The 17,636-nt window shown below is 40.0% G+C and overlaps 1 protein-coding gene across 1 annotated transcript in view; it reads left to right on the top strand.

The window, feature by feature from the left end:
* TRAPPC11 (trafficking protein particle complex subunit 11) overlaps window positions 1–17,387 on the top strand; it is a 72,497-nt gene extending 55,110 nt beyond the window's left edge. The window contains exons 26-29 of the mRNA XM_007940877.2: window positions 2,465–2,556; window positions 5,613–5,746; window positions 12,413–12,580; window positions 17,343–17,387. Of these exons, the coding sequence (XP_007939068.1) occupies window positions 2,465–2,556; window positions 5,613–5,746; window positions 12,413–12,580; window positions 17,343–17,387 (439 nt within the window). The remainder of the gene's footprint in view (window positions 1–2,464; window positions 2,557–5,612; window positions 5,747–12,412; window positions 12,581–17,342) is intronic.
* Window positions 17,388–17,636: the final 249 nt, after the last annotated feature.

Raw genomic sequence — 17,636 nt, 5'->3', positions numbered from 1 at the left:
CCTTACCAGTAATCAGGAATGACAAATTGAAGCCACAATGAGATTCAAATGTTCTTCCACTGGTTTGGAAAAATAGAAAAGTTTAACAAATCCAAAGTTAGAACAATTGATTTGGAACTCTTCAGCAGCACAAGGTAAGATTAAAGATAATCTGTATCGCACAGCTCTGGAAAAGATTGAAAACATGTACATAAAGGAAATATGTATAAGAGTGCTCATAGCAGCACTAACTATAATATTAAAAAATTGAAATCATAAAGTGAAAGTCCATCAACAGGATAAATTGTGACACATTCACATAACAGAATAATACATATCAATGAAAATGAATGAACCAGAGTTACATCTATCAACATACTAATGTTAAGTGAATAAACAAAGCTGCAGATGACAATATGAAGAAATTCTGCTTACACAAAATTGAAAAATATGTAGAACATGCTATACTGTTGCTTAGTGCTACATACCTAATTCAGAAATGTGTGATGAAATATATGGGAATGATAGATACCAATTAAGGATCGTGGTTACTTGTGCAAAGGAGGATAGGTGATGCAAGCAGAAAGGGGACCCAGGGAGATTCAACTGTATTTTCTTTCTTTGTCTGGGAGGTAGATAAATGATATTTGATGTGTTACTCTCTTTGTCTTAATTATTTCATAATGTTCAAAACAGAAGTATAATTTTATTATTTTAAAATATGAAAGGAAAAATAGTATTAAGAAAAAAAAATCTTGTTATCTTTCTTTTGCCCATTTCTGAATTTACCATCTGTGTTTAGATCTATATTTATGAGTAGTTTAATTTTACAAGAGTTAAAACAGTATTTTGAAGGCACTGCTTAATTATTCCATCTCCTACCTTAATAGGGAGCTCTGGGAGCATAGTGGCTAAGACACTTGCCTGCTCACCAGAAGGCTGGCGGTTCAAACCCACCAGCCACTCCTCGGAAGGAAGGTTGGGCAATCCTACTTCCGTAGTGATACTGCCTTGGAAACCCAAGGAGGGGTCGCTATGAGTCAGGGCTGACTCGATGGCACATAACAACCTTAATACTATAAGGCCATATCTTTATTTATCAATGATGATGGTTTAGATGTCTCTGCCTGTTGTTTTTGCTCTATAAGTGTTTACAGTAGTTGAACTGTTCACCACAGATGCAGGACGAGTGTCCCTGAAGTTCCCACCCTAACTGTAACAAAGAGGAACTATTTGACAGTTTTTCAGTGTTACTTAATTTATATCAGTAACCATTGGGACACCACTATGTTTATTAACAGTGAAATGTTTTTAATTCTTCAGTTTCTGCTATGTACTTGTAGTTTCAGTTGCAACCATACTCTTGAAAGTCTGAGGACTCATGCCTGTCTGTGAACCATCCTTAATGAGATAAGGAGTGTGTGTCATAATGTAAATCACCACAGTACTTCCTGCATTGAGAAAGTCTGGCTACCAAAACCCTATTAAAATGGTGTGCTTCGTGATGTGGATTTACACAGCTCCTTAATTCATCCATCACCTACTGGTAACAGACAGCAGCACGAGGCTAAGATATTTGCTAATGGCAAATTTTCAGAACAAAAATGGTAGTCTGAAAGCTCTTGAGTCATTGCAAAAAGGGCAGGAAGGACACATATTCTGACCTCCTCTAATCCCGCAAGAGGAAGACAGGATTACCAGAAGTAACCCAAGGCCTATTCCTGCCAGGCCAGACATGCTGCCTCCCTCCAGCCCTTTCTCCAGCCGTTCCTCCCAAAGCACCCACCACCTCTCTCCTGGGTTCAATAATTCGCTGCAGTGGCCACACAGAACTCACATATTACAGAGTTTATTAGGGAAGCACCAGGCTACAACTCAAGTTCAGGAAGAACGCTCAGTCTCTCTCCCAGCCCACCGTCCCTCAGCCAGCAGTCTCTCACAGTCTCTTTCCCAGCAGTGCTGGTCCCTCGGTGTCTCACTCAGCAATGTGTGTCTCTTGCATCTCTTTCCCAGCAACGTGTGTCTCAGGAGCCCGTGTCTCTTTCAGCAGCATGTCTTCCTCAACCAGCAGTCAGAGAGAGTTCTGCCTCTAGGAGGCCTCCTTTTGAGCCCTGCAGGGTGGTCAAACTAGCCAATCACAGCATCAGAACTCTAAGCACCTGAAAGAGTGGGAACCTCCCAGAACATTGTATTATGCCACGCCAAACAGAAATACTCCAGGTGGACAACTTCAGCAATCAGGAGCTCCTCAGTTGCATAGAAAATCCCACCTTGGAGTTTACAAAGACTTACGGGTAGAAAAGCCACACTAAGTAATTTACTACACCACAGTCATAAAACTACTTTCTTTAATAAAGGTTTAGGAAATGGCTAAATAATTTACCTTTCCTTTGAAACAGTTGGTAGATAGACATGTTCCTGTTTGCTTTTGATTTATTAACTTCTTACAGAAATGTTAATTTGAAGTGTGACCTTCTCTCCACAGAACTTCAGCCATGGGAAGTGTCCCTGTCATCAGCACCGTCATTACTCTGCCACATGTGATTGTAGAAAATATCCCTCTCCATGTGAATGCAGGTAATGGGAATTCAGATTTTACTTGAGAAAAAGAACCTAATACTAATTTTTATTTTCACTTACAAGATTTTATTGTTTAATGTTTTATTATGAAAAATTTCCAGCATTTACAAATACAGATCATGGCCAGTTTTGTTTCATTTATACCCTTACACACTCCTACCCCCATTATTCTGAAGCGCATCCCAGATATCATTTCATTCATAAGTATTTCAGCATGTGTTTTTGAAAAATGACTGCTCTTTTTCTTAACACAAGCACAATACCATTATAATAACTTTAAAAATGAGCAATTTCTTAATAGCATCAAATTCCAGTGTTCACATTTCTCCCATTTGATTCTGAATAGTTTTTATCGTTTGTTTGAATTGGGATGCAACAAGGTCTATAGATTGCAAATTGATTGATAAGTCTCATACTTTTTTAAGCTAAAGACAAGCTGACTCCCTCCTTCTCTTCCCCTCCTTCTCCTTTTCCCCTCCCTTCTCTCACCCACTTTTCTTCTCCCCCCTACCCCTCTGTGCTTTTCGCTATCTACTCCCTCTTTTCTCCTGTTCTCCTTCCTCCTGTTCTCCTTCCTCTTTCTCCATGCTCTCTCCACTCTTCCTATCACCACTACCTCTGTCTGCCTCCATCTCTTCCTTGATACATATTTATTGAAGAAACCAAGTCAATTGTGCTATAGAGCTTCCCACAGTCTAGGTTTTGCTGATTGCATGATGTTTCACTTGTTGTTGTTATGTGCCATCGAGTCAGACCTGACTCATAGCAACCCCTCCTTGGGTTTCCAAGGCAGTATCACTATGGAAGTAGATTGCCCCATCTTCCTTCCGAGGAGTGGCCGGTGGTTTTGAACCGCCAGCCTTCTGGTTAGCAGTCAAGTGCCTTAGGCACTATGCTACCAGATGTTTCACTATCTATATAAATTGGCGTTAGATCAGATTCAAGAAAACACAGATGTATAGAGGCCAAAGTTTTTTAGTGGTTACTAGGGGCAAGAGAGAATCGACTCAGTGGCGGTGGGGTTTTATTAGGGGCAGGAGTGTGGGGGGAAAAGAGAAGTTAATGGTGATGGAAAAAATCCTACTGATAAATGTCAGGGTAGCCCAGCTGATTATTGTAATTGCTGTCTGTAAGTTATACTCCTGGAAAGAGTTGTATGACATATTTGTAATAACAATAACAAGAACAAAAGTCACTGCTGAGGCTGCTTATGTAAAACCAAAAACCTCATGGGATTTGGTGCTTTCATTTACAATTTTAGGATCATGGTTTCATGGAATATCCTAGTTAACTGGATTTTTTGCTGTTGTTGTTATGTGCCGTCGAGTCGGACCTAACTCATAGCGACCTCTCCTTGGGTTTCTGAGGTGGTATCACGACAGAAGTAGATTGCCCAACCATCCTTTTGAGGAGTGGCTGGTGGGTTTGAACCGCCAGCCTTCTGGTTAGCAGTCAGATGCCTTAGGTAATACGCTACCAGCGCTCCTTTAATTGGACTAGTAACATGTTTCATGCTTCTGTTCTACCTCCTAGTTAGTTGTCTAGTACCTGGGGTCTTAAAAGCTGGCAAGCAGTCATCCAAGACACAGCAATTGGTCTCTATATTCACCCAGAGCAACAGAAAAAGGAGAGTGACAAATAGGAGGAGGATATGGGAGGTGTAGCTAATTGCTTCTATAAACAACTGCCTGTTTTCCATGAGACTAGAACTGGATGGTACCTAGCTAACATTACTGAATATTTAGTTAAAAAATTTTATAGGAAACTCCTGATCAAAAAATGCAGAACAGAATTTCAAATTCTCATGGACTCCAGACTTTCTGGAGCCACGGGATCTGGATGAACCCCTGAAACTACTGCCCTGAGGTAATCTTTAAAACTTAAACTAAAAATACCCTCTAAAGGTTTCTTAAAACCAGACAGTAGTTTAGCTTAACTAGTAAGAAATATATGCCTTTTAAGAACTATATGAGATCAAAGTGACAGTAGCAACTTGAAAGACAAGATAGGAGAAACTTTGTAGGGCAGTAAGTTTATGTTAATGGGGTAGAAACAGCTCAGAAAAGAGGAATGAGAATAGTTGCACAACTCAAATAATGTAATCAGTGTTACTGAATTGCACATGTAGAAATTATTGAATTGGTGCATGTTTTGCCGTGTATATTTTCAACTGGAACAAAATTTTTTAAAAAAAGTTATTACTAAGCATCTTCAGCTACTGATAGCTAAGGCCTTTTTTTAAAAAAAAATTTATTGTGATATGGGTGAAACTTTATAGAGCAAATTTATCTTCCATACAGCATTTCACATATACTTTCTCTCAAGACATTGACTGCAATTTCCCACAATGCAACAGCTCTCTTCCCACTTCCTTGCCATAGTTACCTCTTTCTTCTTCCCTGTGCATACACAGCCCTTCTATTCTCCCATGATTGATCTCTCTAAGGAGTGTATAACCAAAAAAACAAAACTCACTGCCATCGAGTCAGATCTGATTCATAGCAACCCGTCCTTGGGTTTCCAAGGCAGTATCTTTATGGAAGTAGATTGCCCAATCTTCCTTCCAAGGAGTGGCTGGTGGGTTTGAACCACCAGCCTTCTGGTTAGCAGTCAAATGCCTTAGGCACCGTGCCACCAGAGCTCCCTCAAGGAGTGTATCTACCTCATGTAAATGTTCAGCTCATATGCCTGTGTTTTGCTTGGCTGGAAGCCACAGAAGTGGGTTCAGTTCCAGACCTGAAGGGCAGGTAGGGGCCATAGTCTCAGGGGTTCCCACCAGGCTCTATCGGACCAACAAACCTGGTGCTAAGGCCCTTTTCATAAGGAGGCAATTAAGGCAATCCTTTTCATAAGGAGACTGAATTTCTTACCCTGTTTTATAATAGGCTCATGGACATTGTCCAGTCAGAGAATTTTCTTACTTGCCAAGGATGTAATAATTTTATGAATTTAAGTAATTCTTGTTTATAGAATGAGGTTAACATTTACAAAAAGAATCCATAAGTGGTAAGCTATTCTTTTAACACATTAAAAAAATGTGTTATCTTTTGCAGATCTACCATCATTTGGGCGTGTCAGAGAGTCGTTACCTGTCAAGTACCACCTACAGAATAAGACTACCTTAGTGCAAGATGTGGAAATTTCTGTGGAACCCAGTGATGCCTTCATGTTCTCAGGTCTTAAACAGGTACATGGAATTGCTTACGTAGACACAAAAGAATGGCCAGGAAATAGAGAGTTGACCATTTATTTTTTTATAAATGAACTGTGTAAGGCTGTTGTTTTGATAACAGGAATTTTTAGTAACTTCTAATTAAATGCAACTTCCTGTAGAGATAGATTAAATAGGCAGCCCTTATTCTTTCACATCATTGATATAAAGCATACAAGTTTTTACTCCCTATAAAACATAAGTTCACTTATTGGTGGGCTATATTATGTTAGAACTATAGTGATTTAGACATTGTTCTAAATTTTAATTTGTGGCCTAGAGGTTGGCTATACCAATATTAAAGGCTATTTTTCTTCTGAACTATCAATGAAAAATTTTTAAAGATTTTAATCCTGCATATAATTGCCTTATCTTTGATATGAAAGATTCCTGATGCTGCAATGGTTAACCTACAGCTGCTAACCAAAAGGTCAGCAGTTTACCTCCACCAGCCACTCCATAGGAGAAAGATGTGGCAGTCTGTTTCTGTAAAGATTACAGGCTTGGAAACCCTGTGTGGCAGTTCTACTCTGTCCTATAAGGTTGCTGTCAGTCAGAATCAACATGATGGCAATAGATTTTGTATGTTTAGAATAAATTATTTAGGTATTTTTGATTCATCCATTTAAACCATAAGTGAAGAACTTCATCAAGTTTTTAGTGAGCAAAATTAATGCTCACAGGTAAAACCTGAGTAGGTGTCCTACATGTCAAAGTGATAACAGAGACACCACTCAGTAATAGTAATTTTTTTTAATTACAAGGACATAATTTGAGGAATTGTATCATTAATATCAAGTGCAAGTAAAATTTTTCTGAAAATAATTCAAAATTGGTTGCAGCAGTACATACATGTGGAACCTATCTTAGCAACTAGAATTATTTACACTGACTAATCAGCTGTTCGGGAGCTCTGGTAGCATAGTGGCTAAGACACTTGCCTGCTAACCAGACGGCTGGCGGTTCAAACCCACCAGCCACTCCTCGGAAGGAAGGTTGGGCAATCCTACTTCCGTAGTGATAACTGCCTGGGAAACCCAAGGAGGGGTCGCTATGAGTCGGGGCCGACTCGACGGCACATAACAACAACAACAACAACAATCAGCTGTTCTGTGCATAATCTAAGCGTTATGTTTGTTGTCCAAAACAAGTCCACAGAAGCCAAAATATGGCCTTGATTATGTCCCACCTGAATTTAGAGACCATCTGAAAAACAGATTGGAGGCATTGAACACCAGTGACTAATGACCAGATGAATTGTGAGAAGATATCAAAGACATCATATATGAAGAAAGCAGAAAGTCATTAATAAGACAGGAAAGAAAGAAAAGACCAAAATGGATATCAAAAGAGACTCTGAAATTTGGTCTTCAGTGCAGAGTAGCTAAACTGAATAGAAGAAATGATACCGTAAAGGAACTGAACAGAAGATTTCCAAAGGCAACTCAGTAAGACACAGTAAAGTATTATAATGAAATGTGCAAAGACAAGTTGGAAAGCCAAAAGGGAAGAATGTACTCAGCATTTCTCAAGCTGAAAAAACTGAAGAAACAATTGAAGCCTCATGTTTCAATACTGAAGGATTCTAAAACTAAAAAAAACAAACTCATTGCCATCGAGTCGGGTCTGACTCACAGAGACCCCTCCTTGGGTTTCCGAGGCGGTATCACTACTGAAGTAGATTGCCCAACCTTCCTTCCGAGGAGTGGCTGGTGGGTTTGAACCTCCAGCCTTCTGGTTAGCAGTCAAATGCCTTAGGAACTATGCCACCAGAGCTCCCTGAAGGATTCTGGGGCCAAGATATTGAACAATGCTGTTGTTGTTGTTGTTGTTGTTTGCTGTCGAGTTGGACCTGACTCAGAGACTCCTCCTTGGGTTTCCAAGGCGGTATCACCACAAAAGTAGATTGCCCAACCTTCCTTCCAAGGAGTGGCTGGTGGCTTTGAACCACCAGCCTTCTGGGTAGCATTCAGGTGCCTTCTTTGAACAATGCAGGAAGCATCAAAAGAAGGTGGAATATACAGAGTTACTGGACCAAAAAGAATTGGTCGAAGTTCAAACATTTCAGGAGGTAGCATATTATCAAGAACCGATGGTACTGAAGGAAGAAGTCCAAGCTACAATGAAGGCACTGTTGAAAGACAAGGCTCTAGGAATTGATGGAATACCCATTAAGATGTTTAAACAAATGGATATAACAGTGGAAGCACTTACTCGTCTGTGCCAAGAAATTTGGAAGACAGCTACCTGGCTAAGCAACTGGAAGAGATCTGTATTTGTGCCCAATCCAAAGAAAGGTGATCCAACAGAATACAAGTTACCAAACTCTATCATTAATATCAAGTGCAAGTAAAATTTTTCTGAAAATAATTCAAAATCGGTTGCAGCAGTACATAGATGTGGAACTGCCAGAAATTCATGCTGGATTCAGAAGAGACCATAGCATGAAGGATATCATTGCTGATGTCAGATGGATCTTGTTGTTGTTATTGTTGCTGTTGTTGTTGTTGTTGTTAGGTACCATCATGTCAGCTCCAACTCATAGTGACCCTATGTACAACAGAACGAAACAGTGCCCAGATCTTGGTCTGTGTTTTATTGACTATGCAAAGGAATTTGCCTTTGTGGATCATAGCAAATTATGGATAACATTGTGGAGAATGAGAATTCTAGAACATTTAATTGTGTTCATGAGGAACTTGTATATATACACCAAGAGGCATTATTCGAACAGAACAAGGGAATACTGCATGATTTAAAATCAAGAAAGGTGTGTGTCAGGGTTGTATTTTTTTCACCAACAATCTGTATTTTCAATCTGTATATTGAGCAAATAATCTGAGAAGCTGGACTATATGAAAAGAAGGTGACATCAGAATTTGAGGAAGACTTATTAACAACCTACAATATGTAGTAGACAACCTTGCTTACTGAAAGTGAAGAGGACTTGAACCACTTACTGATGAATATCAAAGACTACAGCCTTCAGTATGGGTTACACCTCAACCTAAAACAAAAATCCTCGCAGCTGGACCAATAAGCAACATCATGATAAATTGAGAGTAGACTAAAATTGTCAAGGAGTTCATTTTACTTGGATCCACAATCAAGGCTTATGGAAGCAGTAGTCAAAAAATCAAATGATACATTGCATTCAGCAAATCTGTTGTGAAAGACCTCTTTAAAGTTTTAAAAGCAGGTAGAAGAGAAGCTAGATGACTGGCACCTTTTAAAAATTAAATTGTTATGCACATTGAAAGACTTAATCAAAAGGGTAAAAAGAGAACCTACAGATTGGGAGAAAATATTTGCCTATGACATATCTGATAAAGGACTTATCTCCAAAATCTGTAGAAAACTTCAACACCTCAACACCAAAAAGACAAATAACCCAGTTCACAAGTGGGCAGAAGACTTGAACAGACACTTCACCAAAGATGATATACTGGTGGCCAACAGACACATGAGAAATTGCTCATGATCATTAGTCATTGTTGTTGTTGTTGTTATTTGCCGTTGAGTCAGCCCCGACTCATAGCGACCCCTCCTTGGGTTTCCGAGGCAGTATCACTACGGGAGTAGGATTGCCCAACCTTTCTTCCGAGGAGTGGCTGGTGGGTTTGAACCGCCAGCCTCATTAGCTATGAGAGAGATGCAAATCAAAACAACGAGATAGCATCTCATCCCAGCAATAATAGCAAAGTTCAACAGGTCACAAAATAAATGCTGGCAAGGTTGCAGAGAGATTGGAACTCTTGTGCACTGCTGGTGGTATTGTAAAATAGTACACCCATTGTGACATATGGTATGGCGTTTCCTTAAAAAACTGAAAATAGAAATACCATTTGACCCAGCAATTCCATTACTAGGAATATATCCTAAAGAGGTGATAGAGAGCGCATGAACATGTGTACACCTATGTTCATTGCAGCACAATTCACTATGGCAAAGAGATGGAAATAGCCTAAACGCCCATCAACGGATGAGTAGATAACCAAATTATGGTACACGCACACAATGGAATACTGTTCTACATTAAGTGAGAGATATATGAATCATCTCACAATGTGGATGAGCCTGGAGGACATTATGCTCAGTGAAATAAGTCAATCACAGAAGGACAAGTACTGTATGAGCCCATTACTGTAAAAAGACAAAGAAGGGTTTGCTTGGGAAAGGGAACTCACTTTGTAGGTTACCAGGGTGGGAAGGGAAAGGAAGGGATAAAATTCAGGGCCCAAACGCTGATATGGGTAAGGGGAGGGATATATGGAAGGAGTCTGTAACCACCAAGATAACATTAGGAAATGAGAGGACACCAAATTGTGCACATAAGAGATACATGACAGATGCTAATACCAATCATTGTGCCCACAATACTACATTACCATTAACACCAAATACCAGGCTACAAATAAACACATAAACACCTGAAAGGATCAGATGGGGGTCAATGAACAGGAGTATACTCTAGACCAAGGATAGATTCAGCTGAGGCTAATCTTGCACAAACACCAGTGATACAAAATACCTGCAATCCTTACAGAAACAATAGAAGACAGACACAAAGTAATCCCTCACAGATACCCAGACACTATGGGAGAGAGATCCAATAAATCTACCGTCTCAGGACCATAGTACTGGGGGACACCAGACTCAATTGGCACAACAAAATACATGAAAAGCCTTGTTCTGCATCCTACATTGGTGAGTAGTGACTGGGGTCTTAAAAGCTTTCAAGCCGCCATCTAAGATGCACCTAATGGTCTCCTAGCATTGGAAGCAAAGAAGAGTGCAAGAAAACAAGGGCATTTGGAAGCAATCAGCCCCAGAAGAACTAGATGGTGCCCGGCTACCAATGCCAGCCACTCAGGAAAGGATCAAATCTGGAGATGCTGGATAGAGTGGGAGGAAAAACATGAAACAAAATCCAAAAACTCAGTAATGACCTGAATTACTGGTCAGATGGAGTCTGATGAGACCCCCAATATTATGACCCTGGAATACATTCTGTGCCTGGAATAAAACTCACTCCCAGGGGCTGGCTCTCAGCCTAATAGGTAACAAGATGTACATGCGGACCACTCAACCCAGAGTGATGCACCCACATACTCTATGGTAATACATCCCTTAGAGCAGTAGACCATGGGGCACCAGAGGGGCAACATTTACACTGAGGAAATGCAGGACAAACAAGAGTGCATAACTGTGAGGGGCACAGGGGAGAGTTACAGGGTAGGGAGGGGAGGAGACTGGGTTAGGTTAGATTTGGGCATGGTAAATGGGGAGTGAAACTAAATGTACATGTAACATTGAGAGTCTGTGAAAGAAACTCTTAAAATACAAAATTTTAAAAAAATAGATGAAAAAAAAAATAAAACTGTTCTAAGATAAATAAAATGTTAAAAGCGAAGATGCCACTTTGAAGACTAAGGTGCACCTGACCCAAGCCATGGTATTTTCAGTTGCTTTTTATGTATGTGAAAGCTGGACAATGACTTAAGGAAAACCAAAGAAGAATTAATGCATTTGAATTAGAGTGTTTGTAAAGAACATTGAATACTCCATGGATAGCCAAACAACGAACAAATCTGTCTTGGAAGAAGTAAAGTCAGGATGTTCCTTAGAGGCAAGGATGGTGAGACTTCGTCTTTCATACTTTGGTGATGTTATCAGAGGGTCCAGCCCCTGAAGAAGGAGATCTATCATGTTTGGTAAAGTAGAAGGTCAGTGAGAAAGAATAAGACTCTCAATAAAATGGATTGATACAATGGCTGCAACAGTGGGCTCAAACATAGCAATAGTTGTGAGGATGGCACAGGACCAGTCACTATTTCATTCTTTTGTACAAAAGGTTGCTGTGAGCCAGAACTGACTTGACTGGCACCTAACAACAAGAAGTTTGTTATTAAATCTCAAATAGAATTATATATGAAACATACTATAACTCCATGTAATATTTTTAATTTGTGAAAAACGGGATCAAATATACCAGCTCTAATACATTGGTACACTCATGCACATACTCTCTTCAACACATGATATGCATACATATTCTCACTCTTTAGTTTCTTGACTAGTAAATAATTAGAAAATATACCAAACACAGTTTATGTTCTTTTGTAAAGTATTGCCAAAGATTTTCAAATGTCTTTTTCTTTTCCCTAAAGTTACCTTAGCATGAAGGCAAAATTCCTAAAAGAAAACACCAGAAGCGGCTAGTTTGTATTGTGTTGACATAGTGTTTACAAACACTATGTTGTCTACAAATGATGCCATAACATATTGTGAATGGGAATCTACCATTCTAAAACACAAAAAGTAGTGGTGTATCTAGTTTTCTCAGTCTGAAGCTGGTACAAGTTGCCTTTGAGATCTTGGTAGAAACTGAGAAACCATACATATATTTAGTCTACATTTACAACGTGCCTGATCCTAGCCTTATGTTAATTCAGCCCTGCAGTTGGGGATCTGTCTGGGACATGGTAAGAAGGAACAGTGAATATTTCACCAGAAGGATTTAGATATCCAATCGTTCATAAATAATTCAGTGATAACAATATATGGATATTGTGAGTATGTGTACATGATCGTCTTTTCTGTACTTCTTACAATTTAGATTCTGTACTTCTTACAATTTAGATTCGATTACGTATCCTGCCTGGCACTGAACAGGAAATGTTATATAATTTCTATCCTCTAATGGCCGGATACCAACAGCTGCCGTCTCTCAACATCAACTTGCTTAGATTTCCTAACTTCACTAATCAACTACTGAGGCGCTTTATACCTACCAGTATTTTTGTAAAGGTAAGGTACAGAACTGTTCTGCTTTTTAAATGTATTATTTTAAAACAAAGGAAACTTTCTTTTATTTAAACTCCACTAATATTTTGAAAGTAACCATGATTTAAAAAAAAAAACTCACTGCCAGAGAGTCAATTCCAACTCATAGTGACCCCTTTGGGTTTCTGAGGTGGTAAATCTTTACGAAAGTAGATTGCCCCATCTTCCTTCCACAGAGTGGCTGGTGGGTTTGAACTGCCATCCTTCTGGTTAGCAGTCAGATGTCTTATATGCTACACCACGAGAGCTCCTCAGTAACCATAGTAGTTTTGACTTGTATTAATTTGGCAATACCCATTACCATTGAGTCAATTCTGACTCATAGTGACCCCCATTGGGTTTCCAGGACAATAAATATTTACCAAAGTAGATTGCCCCATCTTTCTTCTGTGTAGCAGCTGGTGGGTTTAAACCACCAACCTTCTGGTTGACAGTCAAATGCCTTAGGCACTGCGCTACCAGAGCTCCTTAATTTGGCAACGTTACTGTTTATTTCTATAAAGTTAACTATTATCATACTGGTACCCAGTTTCAATTATTTTTTATTCCGTAGACAAATAATAATTTATCCTTATTGTGGAGCCCCTGGGTAGTGCAAAAGGTTAATGCTCTCAGCTACTTACTGAGAGAGCAGAAGTTCAAGTCCATCCAAAGGCATCTCACAAGAAAGGCCTGGCAATCTACTTCCAAAAACTCAGCCATCAAAAACCCTATGAAACAGGCTGCACTATTAGGTTTGTCTCTGTAAGGGGGAGTGTGCCAAGACCATGTATAGAAGTGGCAGACAATGTTTCTACAGGTGTATTGGTATGTTCTATAAGAATTCCCAGGTATGAGAAGGAAGGGCTGCTTATGCACAGGGAGACAGCTCAGGGGGCAGGAGCGTATGGAGGGATGAACACTGGGAAGTGGTAACTATGGGGAGGAAGTGGGAGGGGAGCTGTTGCATTGTGGTAAACTGGTCAATGACATGAGACAAAGTATATGTGAACTGCTGTATAGAAAGTGAATTTGCTCTGTAAATCTTCACCCAAATCACAATTAAAAAAAAAAGAATTCCCAGGTATATAGTAAAGCTGACAGGGGACAAGGTTGTAGTCACTTCTTGGCCACAGCCAGCTATGCAGAAGAAGCAAGTAGTTGAACCTGTGGGCTCGGGACCATAGTCTCAGGGGACATCAAGCTCAATTGGCATAACACACTACACAAAACATTGTTCCACATCCTACTTTGGTGAATAGTGACTTGCATCTTAAAAGCTTGCAAGCGGCCATCTAGATGCAACGATGGGTCTCTCCTCATCCAGAGCAAAGAAGAATGAAGAAAACCAAAGATTATGGAAACAGTTAGTCCAAGTGACTGGTACACCATGCAGTCCTCAGCCTATACAACTATGAGACCAGAAGAACTAGATGGTGCCTGGCTACCACTGTCAACCACTCAGGGGGATCTATGTAGGAGATCCCAGAAAGAGTGTGCTTGAACAATTTCTCTTAGAAAGATCAGCACGAGGCCGGTCCCCATGAGGCAGAGGTCAAAGATGTCCCAAATGTCCAAACTATCATGCCACTCCATCATTTCAGACATTAACTCCTCCTCTTCCTCCCAGTAATTTCCCCAGTCTTAGGGTTCTGTATTTCGCTGTAACGCCTCACAGAACTCACAGACACCCAAGGGTTTGTCTCACGTAGTAGTGGTAGAGGCTGGCAGGCTGGCGAGTCCCGGGTCCGTGAGTAGGTCTGGCAGATCCTCCCAACTCTTGGGGTTTGATGAACCTGAATCAACAGATCAGATGACGGCTGCTGTCCCAAATCCAGGGGTGAGATGAGGATGATCCAAGACACAAAGCCGGAGCAAAAGGAGAGCGAATCTTCCCAGGAGATTCGTAGGTATACCCTCAGGGAAGCTAAGGGTGGTGATTTGAATTATACCCTCCAGCAAGGCAGGACTCAAGATACATTCCACCTGTGTTGCCCCAACAGAATTAACCTAAATCCCATCACAGAGTCGATTGCCAGTTATAGGGAATGACTACTACCAGCTGCCCAGCCAAGTTGATAGCTGACCTTAACTACCACAGCACCCCAAACAGGCATGGATCATGGGATTTACAAAACATCACAGAATGGAGGACAATGGCTAGAAGGGCCACATCAAGCAGTTCACTGCAGAGTGGGAGAACAATGTGGAACAAAACTCAGAATCATTTGGGGAAAAAAAAGAACCAGGTTTGCTGGTCTGATGGAGCCTAGTGGAACCACTGAGACTATGGCCCCTAGCTGCCCTTCAGGTCTAGAATTAACCCACTCCTGTGGCTTCCAGCCAAACAAAAGATAAGCATATGAGGTGAGCATTTACACTAGGTAGATAAACTCTTGGAGAGAACAATCATGGGAGAATAGAAGGGATTTGTATGCACAGGGAGACAGCTCAGGGGGCAGTAGTGATGGAGGAAGGACACAGGGAAGAGGTAACTATGGGGAAGAAGTGAGAGGGGAGCTGTTGCATCGTGGTAAATTGTAATCAATGTCATGAGACAAAGTATATGTGAACTACTGTATGGAAAGTGAATTTGCTCTGTAAACTTTCACCCAAATCACACACAAAAAAACCCTATGAATCCTTGTTCTACTCTGACACTTAAGGGGACGCCATGAGTCAAATCAACTGGTTTGATTTTAACCTAACAAACATGGCCTTTTCTAACTGCTGTGATTCTTTTCTCTAAATGCAATCACCACCTTTCAGTAACTTAACTGTTGATAAGTCTGTTGACTAGACTCTTCAGAACCATCTCTTTTATCAGTTGGGAAAACTCATATTTTTTTGTTATACTAAGTAAGGTAAATGAAAATTATCTCTTTCCCATTTATTGAACAGTCACTGACTAAAATTTTATATCTCACCATACTCAGAAGGAAGGTTGGGCGATCTACTTCCGTAGTGATACTGCCTTAGAAACCCAAAGTGGGGTCTCTCTAAGTCGGGTCTGGTTCGACGGCACATAACAACAACATACTTTTATTAGACTTTAGAGCTGTGCTGTCTTATGGTAGTCACAGCCACATATGGCTATTGAGATTTAAATTAAATAAAATTTAAAGATTAGTTCATTAGTTGCACTAGCTATATTTGAAGTGGTCAGTAGACCCAAGCCATTACAGGCATACTTTGCTTTGTTGCAAATTTACATTATTGCACTTTGCAAATACTGAAGTTTTTACAAATTGAAGGTTTGTGGCAAGCCTGCATTGAGCTAGTCCATGAGCACCATTTTTCTAACTGCATGTGCTCACCTCATGTTTTGGTGTCACATTTGGGTAATTCTTACAATATTTCAAACTTTTTCATAATGCTGTTGCACATGTAACAGACTACAGTATAATGTAAACCTAACTTTTATAAGCACTGGGAAACCTAAAAGTTTATGTGAGTTGCTTTATTGCAGTGGTCCTGGATAGAACCCACAGTATCTCCAAGGTGTGCCTGTACTGATTCTAAAACTGAATATCCTCTTTCAGTACAAGAAAATTACATGAAGTATAAACAGAAAGACTGGGAACCTATTCTTCATTCCATTCCCTCCCTGAATGTCAGACCTATACCTGTATATGTGTATGTATGTATGTATGTATGTATGTATGTATGTGTACACACACTGACATATGCCCAAACAGCAACAGAACTGAGTAGGGGGAGCGTCCCTACCTCAGGGAATTCTCCCAGGAATTACTCTGCTTAAAGCAAATGAACTTTGTCAAGTTGTGTCACACTATTCTGTCTCATTTCCTGATCATCATCTCTTTCCCCACAAACTTCTGCTATTGTACATCTGTATAGTAAAATTGTTTTCAAGTATTTCATTCTTTAGTTACTAGGTAACTCTGGAATGTTGCTAGCCTGTTAGAGAAATTTTGCACCTAAAGGCTATTTATGAGGTGGCGTAGTGCCTAAGGCATTTGACTGCTAACCAGAAGGCTGGTGGCTTCAAACCCACCAGCCACTCCTCAGAAGGAAGACTGGGCAATCTGCTTCTGTAGAGATGTTGTTGTTGTTATTATGTGCCGAGAGATACTGCCTTGGAAATCCAAGGAGGGTTGGCTATGAATCGACTCGAGGATGGTGAGTTTGTTTTTTTTTTTTTACTTTTCTGATGTGATGTTTTACATTTTTTCAGTCAGTGACCTTAGAGAAAGGGCTATTTTTGTTTTTATCTGCTTTTTTCTGCAGTATTCACTGTTAGATATACAGTCCACTGGGAATCATTTTTTCTCAAAGGAGACCTTGAATTCCTTACAAGGAAATTGTTAGCTCAGCTTTTTGGCCTACTTAAAACTTAACATAGTAGGGCACTAAGCAAGAGACAGAATAAATTTAGTGGTAACTAGATTTCATTTTGCATGCAGCCTGTGAGAGATTGGTAGTAGTTGCTGGAACACTTGGTTAAGAGAGAAGGAGAGACTCAGTCATGAGGGACATGACTGTGGGTAGAGTCTGCCACTGGCCTCAGAGGGAAGCGTGATAGCCCCTGCTGTGCTTCACCATCCCCAGGTGAAAGTGAAGGAAGAGTGTGGGGTAGAAAAGGAAGAATTGCTTGTATTTTGGTACTTGCACACACCTATTTTGTTTATGTGAAACACTTCTAGGAATTTCAAAATCCTTCTGACAAAGAGGGCTTTTGTTGTTGTTATCCCCTTGTAACCCATTTTGTTTTTCCCCTTTAAAGCCACAGGGTCGGCTTGTAGATGAGAACTCAATTGCTGCTGCATAATGTTCAAGACTGGCCTCGGCTGTTCCTACAGTTGAGCAGAGCTATCTAGGTTTTTCATTGTGAACTATGACTTTGATCATGGTAAAAAGTTAATCTTTTCTATTTTTTAATGAATATTATACCAACTACTCAGAGGAACTCATACTTAAAATATTAAGAAAATCTATCCTCTCTTATATTTTCTAATAAATACTTGAAATCTGTCAGTGCTACAAGAAAGAATATCAGACCATTGTTATTATTGAACAT

Source organism: Orycteropus afer, unplaced genomic scaffold (genome assembly GCF_000298275.1).
Source record: "Orycteropus afer afer isolate SDZICR_OR568_19922 unplaced genomic scaffold, OryAfe1.0 scaffold00073, whole genome shotgun sequence".
Taxonomy (NCBI): Eukaryota; Metazoa; Chordata; class Mammalia; order Tubulidentata; family Orycteropodidae; genus Orycteropus; species Orycteropus afer.
Note: the sequence above shows the minus strand (reverse complement) of the source record. Positions and strands in the feature narration are given on the sequence as shown.